Genomic DNA, 12165 nt, shown 5'->3' with positions numbered 1-12165 from the left:
CTAAAACACATTTTTATATTTCTTTTTGTCTTTGTTTTAGCTTAGGTTTTTTAAGCAGCTTGTATATTTGTAGGTACTTTTTATTTAAATGAAATGTAGGTTTGTTATACATATTTGGGTTCAAAATAGAAGGTTTAAAGTTAAACCATATTATGGGAACCTTGTTTGGACTCTTGTTTTTGTTTACATTACAAAACTTTAGCACCAGAAATCCTCCCCTGTTCTAAAAATAATATTAAGAGTTAGTATAAGGTTATGAAACAAATTCAAAACAAATCCATATTTTAAGTAGATACTTCTAGTAGAAACTTCTAGTATACACTTCTAGATGACTCCTTTTTGCATAAAGAAACTTTCCAAAGATGTTTGCTTTTTGGGAGTTTGAGGGTTTCAAATTAGTGGGATTGTCACCAGCAAGAAAGTATTTAAGACATGAGGTAAAAGGTTAAAAACTCTGGTTCTAATGTGTTTCTATGTCCTCTTTTCTTTCCTTCCAGGGCCTTAAAAGGAGTAAAAATCTACTCATTTCATAATGTTGATGAGACCGCACTCTGAAAGAAGAGCCCTGCCTGGGTTCTCGGCCTTGTTGTCCTCTAGGTTTTCCAAGCAGTGGAACACGAGCTCCTCACCCTCCTTGTCCTTCCTCCCACAAAAATCTCTCTACGCACCTCCAGCTCCTGCTTCGCCTCCTACTTGGGTGCAACAGGCACTTGTTAACCTGGAGCAAGGAGAACAAGAACTTCAGAGCCTCAAGGAGCGACAACAAGCTGAAGTAGAAGAGGTAAATCGCGAATTGGACAACGCCATGATTGAGGCTCAGCGGGAGGAGCGGCGCCTTCTTACAAAGATTGAGCAGGACCACAGGGAAGCCCAGCGGCACCTCAGTCAAGTGAAAAGGGAGAATTCTGCAGCTGTAAGGGTTGTCCAGTCACTTCTTGATCAGCAACTTCGAAAGATTGGGCAGATTAGGGAGCAGATTCAAAGATGGGGAAATACAGCTGGTGAAGCTAATAAACATCAACTACAAAAAGGTGTAATGGAAGTCACTCAACCATGGGAAATCTCTCTAACCCTTAAAAGGGTTATATTCACCCCAAAATCCCAATCCAAAACCATTAACTTTGGAGAAGTGGAGGTTCGGGAGCAGAGTATGGCCTACCCCGTTGGTGTGTGTGGTTTTCAAGGGCAGAAGTGCCCCTTGCACTCAGGTGATAGAGCACTCTCAAACGTGATTCCTCTAGAAATTAGAAAGGAACCTAAACAAGCAAGAGGTGGGAAACGGTGCAGCATAGAGGAGAACACGGGAAAGGCTTGTGTTGTTTATAAAACCAATCTGTCAAGCTCAACTGAAAACAATGAAGAGCGGAATTCCTCAAAGTCCCCCACACCAAGATCCTATGGGGTTTCCGAGTCCTCTCAAGATGAAGATACAGGTTCAGACCTATTCGTTGATATTCCACCAATCTCCAGCCAAGGTGAATCAGAAGGTGATGAATCAGATGGAAGACAAAGTAAAACAAGGAGGCGCATCACCATGAAAGGCAAAAGAAGACAGAAGGCCTTGGTGTCATGTGAAGAATCATCCTACTCTCCTAAAGAAACAAAGGACAAAAGCAGGGATTCATCTATGTCTCCAAAGGCTACTCATAAGAGCTTACTGTCTAAGCAAAGTCTTTCCAAAAGACATCTTGCCCTTTCAGAACAATGCCTATTGAGAAAGAAGAATTCAAACGAATCATCGGTGGACAGTGAAAGCCCTTCGTCCCCCATAGAAAGTGAAGATTCCTATTCCACCTACACATTTAGCACTCCAATTAATGGATCTCTGAAGCAAGAGCGCTCCCGTTCGTTTTCTACAACTGATCTCTCAAGCAAGTTACGCCCTTTGATAAATGGGAACAGGACCGAATGCAGAAAAGTTAGAAAGGTCAACAGGTTACGTCTCACCTCTGAACCATCAACCTTTGAGCAAAAAGACAGAAATAAGCTAGAATCTGACAAGGAAATTGCAGATTCTATCAAGGGACCATCTGCTACCCAAACCTCTGCTGCACAGAATTTGAGCCAGAAACATGTGAACAGATCTCAGTCTATGCCAGCACTTGAATGTGATGAATTACATCAAAGCAAAGAACGACACAAGTATGACAGCGAAACAATCTGGCCTGACCTGAAAAACACAAAGGAAGAAGGCGGTTCAACTGCTCTGGGCTCTGCTCATCTTGTCAAGCAGTTTGGAAAACAAGGTTCTGGCCGAACTGACTTTAACCTGCCAAGCGGTGTCCATGCAACTGTCAGAGGACAGGTGTTTGTGGTGGATTGTGGCAATGCTCGAATTCAAGTGACTGATCTAAACAAAAATGTTGTACAACAAGTCTCTCCCTCTGGATCAGAAAGGTCTTCCCGAATCTGCAACTACTTTGACGTGGCAGTAAATTCAAAAGGCCTGATTGCCTTGACCTGCGCTGCAGAGCGAGCTTTGTTGGTGTTCAATCGACACGGACGATTCTTGCAAACATTTGGAGGCACAGCGATTGGTTCCACCAACGAGGGGCTGGATGCTCCCAGAGGGGTCACCGTAACGAGTCAAGATGATTTCTTGGTTGCTGACATCAAACGAGGCACCCTGACAGTGCTGAAACTGGATCCCAAAACTGGGACCAGGCTAGAGCGCACAGTTGTAACTGGATACCACAGACCCTACCTGGTAGCAGCCTGCCTAACCACTGGGCTAATGGCTATATCTGAACGAGGGAATGAGTCCGGACGAGTTCCTTGCATTCGAGTACTGGAGCCTGGCTGGAACACTATACATATCCTTGGAGTGTGTTCTGGCATGGGGCCCGTTCTCACTTGCCCATGGGGCCTTTGCATTGACAGCGATGGCGATGTCTTGGTGGCAGATTGGGGCAAGCAGCGCCACTGTGTATTTATCTACCCCTCCAAGGGCGTTGGCTGGTCTCTGGTGTCTGAAAACCTCAATAACCCACGGGGTCTCGCACTTCTCCCAGACGGGCATGTAGTGGTGTCAGACAGCATGAATCACTGCATCAAAATCTATCGCTACAAGTAAACTTTTCAGTACAGTCAAGGCGTACTGCCTTCCCAAACGCTGTGCTAATATGAGTTGAATCTGCTTCTCTCTACCTCTTTCATGTTTAAAACATTTGTGTAGAAAACAATTAAACATTTGATGATTTTTTTTTTAATGGTTAAAATATGCCGGAATTTCAGCAATAGAAATCACCCTGGAGTATATGTTGCAGCAGTCAGAAAATTCCTAATAATGAAGAAAAAATACACAGGTTGTACTATAATTTAAGTCACACATTTCATCTTGACAGGCAATCCATAAAAAAAAGAATATAGGCTAAAAATGTCTACACTTCGCTAACGTAACCCATTGATGCTTATTAGCTATATGAATATAGAAAATGATTGTCAGGTATGTTCGCACAAAACATTAACAGTTATTAAGAAATACATAATAGCACAAAGAACATGCTAGAAGGCCAACTAAGACTCTTGGTATTGGTCCTAGTCATAAAATCCATAGATTTCCTCATCCTCCATGTCCCTTTTAACTCCACCAAACTCGGTATTAGACAAAGTGACACTTCTTCAGCAAGGCTTTCATCAACAGACTCCGGATCAATTCTACAAACTACAACATCAAATCTATAATATATACGTTGACACTCCTTATTCTACAGTGTGATCAGCCCTCTATGTGCCCAATTACTTTATGATAATGAACACCTCGTCAGGCTTTTCCCCCCTAGAAAATAGATAATAGTTGTATTGTTGTTGCTTTGTTTTAGTTCTGCTAAGAACAACAAAGTCGCACATTGATGACATCAAAGCAGCGACATGTCCAAAACAAGCGCCGAGAGCAATGTAAGACGCATTTTAAGCTGTGTAAAATAAAAAGTTAATACAAGTAAATAGTTGGACCCTTGTTTTTTATACTTGAGAACACAACAAAAGCTATGGATTTAAATTGACGATGCCCTAAAAAAAAAAAAAAAAAAAATCAATAAAAAATTTAATTTTTTTTTTTTTTTAAATCACACGCTAATTTGTCTGTACTTAATTAATTGCGATTAATGTGATAAATATCTCTGATACGTAAATAAAAAATAAATCAAGCACTGGGAGTAACAGCAGCATCGAAAAACCCTATACAATTCACACCTAAATATAAATTGAACCCACGACCAAACGATACAAAAACGTGACTTATACTCTGGAAAATATGGTGGACAGAAACATAATAGCAAGGCTTCAAAGTCATATGACAAGTTTTTTTCTTTGAATACTTAAAAGATCATACTTATGTTGGAATCATACATAATATTTTGTCTTTATTTATTACTTATGAATAAAATGTGGCATCATTCCTATGAAAAACAATAATGCTTTGTAATCCTGCTAAACCAAGTGTTGTTTGCAGACAACATTAAAAGTTGATTCAAGTTCAATTTTGTGTTTTCTGTCTATTGCAAATCTTCTCAATAAGACTTGAAAGTGTGTAGAGTAGATTCACAAGACGCCATTAATGGGAAAATAAAGTCTGTGTAGAGGACGCAGTAAGAAAAAGTGACACAATGTGTCTTAAACTGACCAACATGCAGCTATCAAACTTAAAAGGTGTAAAACATTAACCTAATGGATCAATAGTACACTACATAGACTACCTTAAAGGGAACACAAAACATTTGTTTTTACCTAATTTATAACATATTATTTCCAGCGAGTGATGAAGGGATTTCACAACAGATGACAGTGAATAATTTAAAATATTTGCATTAGTTTTGTAACTGCAAAACTTCCAGTTCTTTCCCTGTGCAAACAAACACAGAACCACACACACAGTTTCCTAACATCCAGCCCACACAGATTTGAGGATAAAAGAGCATGTTAAGCTGCTGCATAGCTGCACTTCACAGCTCTTTGCTCCAGTGGAGAGATTTCCGCAGGACAAGGATGGCGCTGACCTTCAAGGCTGCTTTTCTGGCCCTAATGCTAGCCCTGACACGGGCAGCCCCATTGTAAGTATTGGTGACACTTAATGGGCATTACAAACAAGTCGTGGGAGAATGTTTATGACCACATCGTGTGTATTTTTTTAAATAAAAATTGTCAAACAATAGTCAACAGAAATTTGGAGTTTGTTTTATGTATTTAAATTGAATTCAGTTTCACCCTGATGTAGTTAATTTCAGCTATTTCTGCTGTGATCACCAACAAAACGAAGCATGTTATTAGGAAAAACAGAAATGTCAGTGGATCTATCCACTCATTTTGCAACTCTGTTGGCTGGAAGACAAAGTTCAGAGTTTGAATCGATTAAACCGTTCGAAGAGAGCATAGTCACGGTATAATCTCCCTGTGTTGCTCATTGACTCACAGTTCAGTGCTCTGATGGTGAGTAAATCCAAAAATTCTGTTTTGGTTTTTTTTTGTCATCCACAGGGAGGATTCAGCAGCAGGCGGTGGGTTTCATACTGAGGATCTTTTGCATTTATTTTGCCAACTGTTTTGTTGTTATGTAGCAGTATATTATGGGTATCAGTTATTTTAATCTCGCACCCAGATGGAGATTCCGCTTTGCCAGATCGATGTGCAGGTATCGAGTTCGATGCCATCACTCCTGACGACAAGGGTCAAACTTTTTTCTTCAAAGGTGCGGGGACAAAAAATTGTTTTAGCTTAGTGACATTCGCATTTGACCTTGTTTGTTGTTCATGCATATCATTTTAATATCCATAAATTGCTTATTATATTGTTTTTCTAAGGAGATCATGTTTGGAAGGGCTTTGACGGTGACGCTCAACCATCCAGTCAGTATTTTAAGGAGTTAAACGGTCATGTTGATGCGGCTTTCCGTATGCACAACCCAGAGAACAAAGGGGACCACGACCACATCTACCTTTTCCTGGTAGGACATAGATATTGCTCATTTATGTTTCTGTTTATTAAAAAAACATTATTTATGCATTTTAATTTCCTTTTTTTTCCAAAACTTCATGTATTCTATAAAGTATCCACTTGGGGATGTGAACACATCACTAATCACTAGGTCTTAATTATTACACATTAAATTATTTTCAGTAATTTCATGGTTGAATAAGATTATACTGTGGATATAAGAGGTGTGAGTCTAGGAGTACTTCCGTAGATATTTAAGGTTCATTGATGAGAAATGTTTTAAGAAACTACACTTGATAACATGGAAGCATTTCCTAATAAGTTTGCACAATAGTTTTTATTTTATAGACCATAATAAACAATTTAGTAGGTGTGCCACAAGGCAGTCTTCTGGGCCCCCTACAGTTTCTCAGTTATAATCTGCAAATAATCAACACTGTATGTATTTCAATACCAATCGAAGAAAATGGGACTAACAAATAGAAGTGGGCCTAGAAGCCTGCCTTTCGGCACACCTATTGTACAGTCAAAAAGTGACTTTTTTTTTAACCAACCTGGGTTTGTTCTAGTATTCTTTAAAGTTTCCACTTGAGGGAATAGTTGAATTACTAAATTATCCATAAGGTGTAATTTTAATATATATATAAAATTATATATATATTTTTTTTTTAAATAAATTTATTAAATTATTCCTTATAAAATATCTCTGTTGCATAATAATATAAATGGCTTGCACATCTTTGACAGGATTTTTCCTAAAATAGCTATTGGACTTTTTATGAAAAAGCAGGAAGAAACTCAGACTTTGAATATTGGAATGATCTGAGCAATTTTCAACTGGTAATTTTTTTATTAACTCCTGATATAAGTATTTAAAAAGGTGCATGTGAAGCATCACAAAGAACACAAGTCAAAAGCTACGCAAAAACAAGATAAAAAAACAAATAAAACATGTTTAAGATCAAATATGCCACGTCATTTTTGGATTTGTTCATACCATTAAGTATAAACAGGAGCATTAATACCTAATTTACCTTTTTGTGCAACAATGATCATTTCCAGGATGACAAAGTGTTTAGTTACTTTGAACACACTCTCGAAGAAGGATATCCCAAAGAAATCCAAGAGGATTTTCCTGGAGTTCCCACCCACCTGGATGCAGCTGTGGAGTGTCCCAAAGGAGAGTGCATCACAGATTCCGTTTTGTTCTTCAAAGGTATGCCTATGCCGCTGTATCCACCTGTGTCCGTCTAAAAGAAAATAAAAAAATGTAACAGATGTTGGGGATCCCTTTCCCATCAACCCATTGGAGAAATGGTTGTGACATTGTTCCTGCAGGTCCAGATGTGCATGTTTATGATATCGTCACAAAGACAGTGAAGACCAAGACATGGCCCCACCTACCTGCCTGTACCTCTGTCTTCCGCTGGTTGGAGCACTATTACTGTTTCCATGGACACAACTTCACCCGTTTCCAACCCGTAACCGGGGAGGTGACTGGTAATTATCCCAAAGATGCCCGCAGGTATTTCATGCGCTGCCCCGACTTTGGTAAGAGGTTTTTTCTTTTACTAATTAACATTTGCAAATAATAAATGATTTCTTAGCTTTATCAAATTTTGGGGGCATTTAATTGCAGGTCACGGAGGCGAAAGAACAACTTTGAAATGCAGTGACTTCAAAATGGACGCCATCACTACTGATGATACCGGCAGAATGTACATGTTTAAAGGTAACTATTTTATGTACGCGAGTAGTTTAAAGTTTTATCCAATTATGAACTATTAGTTGTGGATACTAAAATACCCTTTTGAACATTTTTCAAACCACTTCACTGTCATACATTTCCTTTCCTCTGGAGAATGTCGTTTCTGCAAACACAGTTATATACAAATAGAGACCCAGGTTTGATCAGTTTTTATCTATTCTAATAAATGATGGTTTTTATTATAAAGCATCAATTTATAACCAAGGTTCTCTCAATGCATTACATGAAAAGCAATTTCTAGAATTTCAAACATTTTATTTGAAGTGAAAATCTAATTCATTTGAGTGTTTTACAACAATTATTTATGAATTAAAACATTGATAGTTTATTAAAAAATACATTTAAATACATTTTTTTGAGCAAACGTTGTTCAGACACAATCCATTGAGGTCTATATATTCACCAATTAGTGAGCATCAAGCACACTGGTTTTTCGCAGAGACTTCTGGGAAATTTCTAGGGCACAACAAACAAGGTTAAAAATGATTGAAAAATTAAAGCTTAGCAAGTTTTTTTTATTAGGTATACTTGAGTATAAGTATAGCATATTTACTGATTATCATGTGTAGGAAGTATACTAACTGAATACTACCTTAGACTAAATTGAAACATTTTAAGTATACGATATATAAAAAGTATATAAAAAATAAATTTTAGGGACACTGCCTCACTTTAAGAATACATATTGATTAAGGTTTCATTTATCTTGAAACACGTTTTTCATTCAAAATAATGTTAGAGAAAAGCAACACTTTCAGAAATGTAAAAAAAAAAATTGTATAAAAAGTAAGATAATGACCAATAAAAATTAAGATTTTCCCACTAATTCATACAAAATGCAGCTTACTAGCAAAACACTTGCAAGTCTCTGTTATGCTAGTACATCATGTTAGCATAACATATTAGCATTTGGCACGTATTAGCTTGCATTCAAAAGGGAAACGTTGATCATTTTAACGGTAATTTCGAAGATTATGCACTTAAATATATTTGCAATTTTTAAGCTTAGCAGCCACTTAGATTAATGAGTAAAATTTTGCATATTTATACTTTTCTAGTAATCGATTTTTTATTTGCTTTGCTAAGCTAATGTTAATAGCAGATGTATGTAATTTTGATTCTTTAGATGAAAGGAATCACATAAAGTTGACTTAAATATGCATTTTTTTTAACTTACTTTTAATTTTGAAAGGTTCCAACTACATGCGTTTGGACACCCACCGTGATGGACTGCACGCCTTTCCAATAACCAGGTCGTGGAAAGAACTGACCAATGGCGTGGACGCTGTTTTCTCTTATAACGACCGAATCTACTTGATTAAGGTGGACTCACATCCTCTTCAGAATAAAATAAAATAAAATTAAATTAAATTCAAATTCAAATTTTTACAACCAAATTTAAATTAAATTACATTAAATTAAATTAACATTTAATTTAATTCATGCATTTCGATTTAATTATTTTATGGAGTCGAATTTAATTTATTTTTATTGTATTTAACCACAAGCCATCTACTTAAATCTTACAGGGAGATCAAGTTTACATCTATAAGGCAGGTGCTCACTTCACCCTGATCGAAGGCTATCCGAAAACGCTGAAGGAGGAGCTTAACATTGAAGGACAGGTGGATGCTGCTTTTGTGTGTCCAGGCCAACGCACAGCTCACATTATTCAAGGTAAGCTTTCTACACCTCAGGTACGTTCTGTCCAACGGGCCCCTCCAAATCTTCACAAACCAAAAGAAATGCTAAAAGCTGTAGTGCCTATAGTGGCCTCTGGGGGCTGGTTTCATTTGGAGTAAGTTCCTATTTGCTTGTGTGTTTAAACGTTTTACTTTACACCAAAACAAAACAAAGTACAGGCAGGCTTTTTTTGTGTGTTTTTTGGTTTATTTTCTCATTGAACACTAATAAAATTAAATCAGCAACTGACTCAAGTTGATATGGCTGCTTGAGGCTTTTATTTTTGCCACTTGAGGTTTCATTTCATCAAAAAGTCTATGGACACCCAGTCACAGCGCACAATATGAAGTCCAAAAGCTGCAGCTGGGGGATGTAGCAATTAAAGCAGCTTTGAATACGCAAAGTACCAACACTGCAGGCTCTCACATATTCATCAAAGGTATGAAACAGACACACTTTTACCTTTTTAACTGATTTTTTTAACACATGTGTTCTTCAACAGGAAGGAAGATTACCTACATCAACCTCGCTGCCACGCCCAGGGAAATCACCCTCGACGCTCCTTTGCCTTTTGGCGACATAGATGCTGCTTTCTGCTCTTCAGACGGCATTAAAATTTTCCAAGGGTCCAACTACTACCACTATGATAGCCCGATGTTACTGGTTATGAGCAGGATTGCCCCCATACCTCTGAAGGTCACATCGGCGATGGTGGGCTGTGAAGATTAGGAAGTTTAAATAGAAGACTTTCTAATTTAAAAAAAAAAACAACAATAACTGAATGGAGGGCCTTTTTTTACCATATGGTAGAATTTAAATTAAATAAAATGATTGAGAAAAGATGGTCGTTTTCTTGGAGTTTGCTGGAACAAAATAAAAAGTGACAACAGCAGAGGAGGATTCTACAGTTTTGCCACTAGAGGACCTTCTGCACAAAAAAGTGTACCGCTGGAAATAAAGCACTGAACTAAACCAGTAACAAATCGGATTCTTTGTTTTAATATTTTCAGTGGGTTTTGTTCAGTTTTACCTGGGAAATGTGCATCCATAGATGCATCTAAAACACTTGTCCTTTTGCAAGAAAGTTCAAGCCATCAAACTGACACTTTAAAGGTGGAAATATTCAAATGTCAAAAATGAGTCAGAGTTTTTAATCCACCATATAATAAAAATTGTGTTTACTTTGAGATTTAGATGAATGAACTGCTTTTCTGAAGACATTTTTGTACATTGACTAATACTAATGGTGTGAATGCTATATGGGAAAAAACAGATAAAACATTTAAATAAATGCAATTTTGTTTTTACTACAAAACAAGGAATAAGCTTCTTAAAGATACATTGTTTTGACAATTCAGTATCACACATTTAACTGTCCTTATGATTAAATGGCAGTTTGATTAGAGTATGGATGATTTGGTGGTTTTTACTATAAAAATAAATCAATATCTTAATGAAAAATACAGTTTTACAATTTAAAGACTAAAGAAAGTTGAGCTTCATTAAAAATCAATACTTTATCATCAAGCCCCTTATAATCAAAGTCTTGAAGAGCAGCAAAGCCTCACTTGGCACAACAATTCTCCTAATTTAGCCACAGTTGTGCTAATCTATAACCTTTTTTTTTCCCCAAACCTTCTCCATTCGTTCATCTGGACGGACGCAGCAGCATCAATGTACAGCTCAGAACAACATCGGTTCTCATTCAAGGGCCTTTCTCTCACTGGAGGGTTTTGTTCGTCCAAAATCCCTGGGACTGTCAGCAAGCATAAAGGAAGCGCTGGCCTCAGCGGGTTTTTAGAAACCAGGCCAGGAGGACACAGATATCAGGGCACGACAGACAGTATGGACCATTTTCTTTTTTGCTGCAGGAGCAAAACATGTTTCATGCAATATTATTACACGGACATGAAAAGTTGCTACTTTGAACCATTTGGGGAAATATTTTTTGCTAATTTGTTAATAGCCTGATTGAGAATTATTTTTAGTATTTTTCGAGTTGTGCGAAAAAGCCACCAAAAATCTTGTTTAGTAAAAAATAAATTTACAATTATTTGGTGATTGGTATCATGTTTATTTTTTCTAGAGCTTCTTTTGTGTGTGTCCTTTTTAAAAGTTAAAAAGTTCTCTTTAGAGTTGAGTGTTTCAACAGTATAATTGTACATTATTTAAATATGAATATGCACAGCCCTACCACAATAAAACACCAAAAAAAGGGTATTGGTGGAAAAAAAATCTCAAAGGAACCAGTGATAGTGTTCCATCATTTATACATGAGAAATTGAACCTTCAAAATATTTAAAAAATAAAAGAAATGGTTTTTGTTTTTCTTAACCACTTCTCTACTTTTTTGTATTTAAAAAAAGAACAGGGAGTCAGAAAAATGCGAAACACGAAAATCATTAAAGACTCACTCCAAAGAAAATTGGTGTTCTAACAGAATTTGTGGCATTTTTCTGATGATAAAGGACAGATAAAAAGAAAATTAAGCTCAAAATTGCATTCCAGAGTATTTCTTTATTTAACCCTTGTGCTATCCTAGGCACTTTAACATTGGGAGTTGGGTCATCTAGACCCACTAGACAGTGCTGTGAACCTTTTTTCTTCAATGATTTGTGATCTTCACTGGTGTCCATGGATTATATGAAATCTTCTTCACCTTTATCCACCTTTGTCATGGTAGGGAGAACACGTCAATGTAAAGGTGGGGTCATCTAAGATAGCACAAGGGTTACAACGTGAATCTGGAGCATAAAAAAAAAAAACCACCGCGTTTTTGGAGA

The 12165-nt window shown here is 37.1% G+C and overlaps 1 protein-coding gene across 1 annotated transcript; it reads left to right on the top strand.

The window, feature by feature from the left end:
- Nucleotides 1–4897: 4897 nt before the first annotated feature.
- hpxb (hemopexin b) lies at nt 4898–10222 on the top strand. The gene is given in 10 exon segments (NM_001104852.1): nt 4898–5051; nt 5476–5495; nt 5597–5686; nt 5799–5941; nt 6994–7147; nt 7270–7482; nt 7571–7663; nt 8892–9022; nt 9229–9376; nt 9885–10222. Coding segments are annotated over 10 exon segments (1284 nt in total). The 5' UTR covers nt 4898–4986; the 3' UTR covers nt 10112–10222.
- Nucleotides 10223–12165: the final 1943 nt, after the last annotated feature.

The sequence above is a fragment of the Oryzias latipes genome, chromosome 2 (genome assembly GCF_053564925.1).
Source record: "Oryzias latipes strain Hd-rR chromosome 2, Olatipes_Hd-rR_3.1".
Taxonomy (NCBI): domain Eukaryota; kingdom Metazoa; phylum Chordata; class Actinopteri; order Beloniformes; family Adrianichthyidae; genus Oryzias; species Oryzias latipes.
Note: the sequence above shows the minus strand (reverse complement) of the source record. Positions and strands in the feature narration are given on the sequence as shown.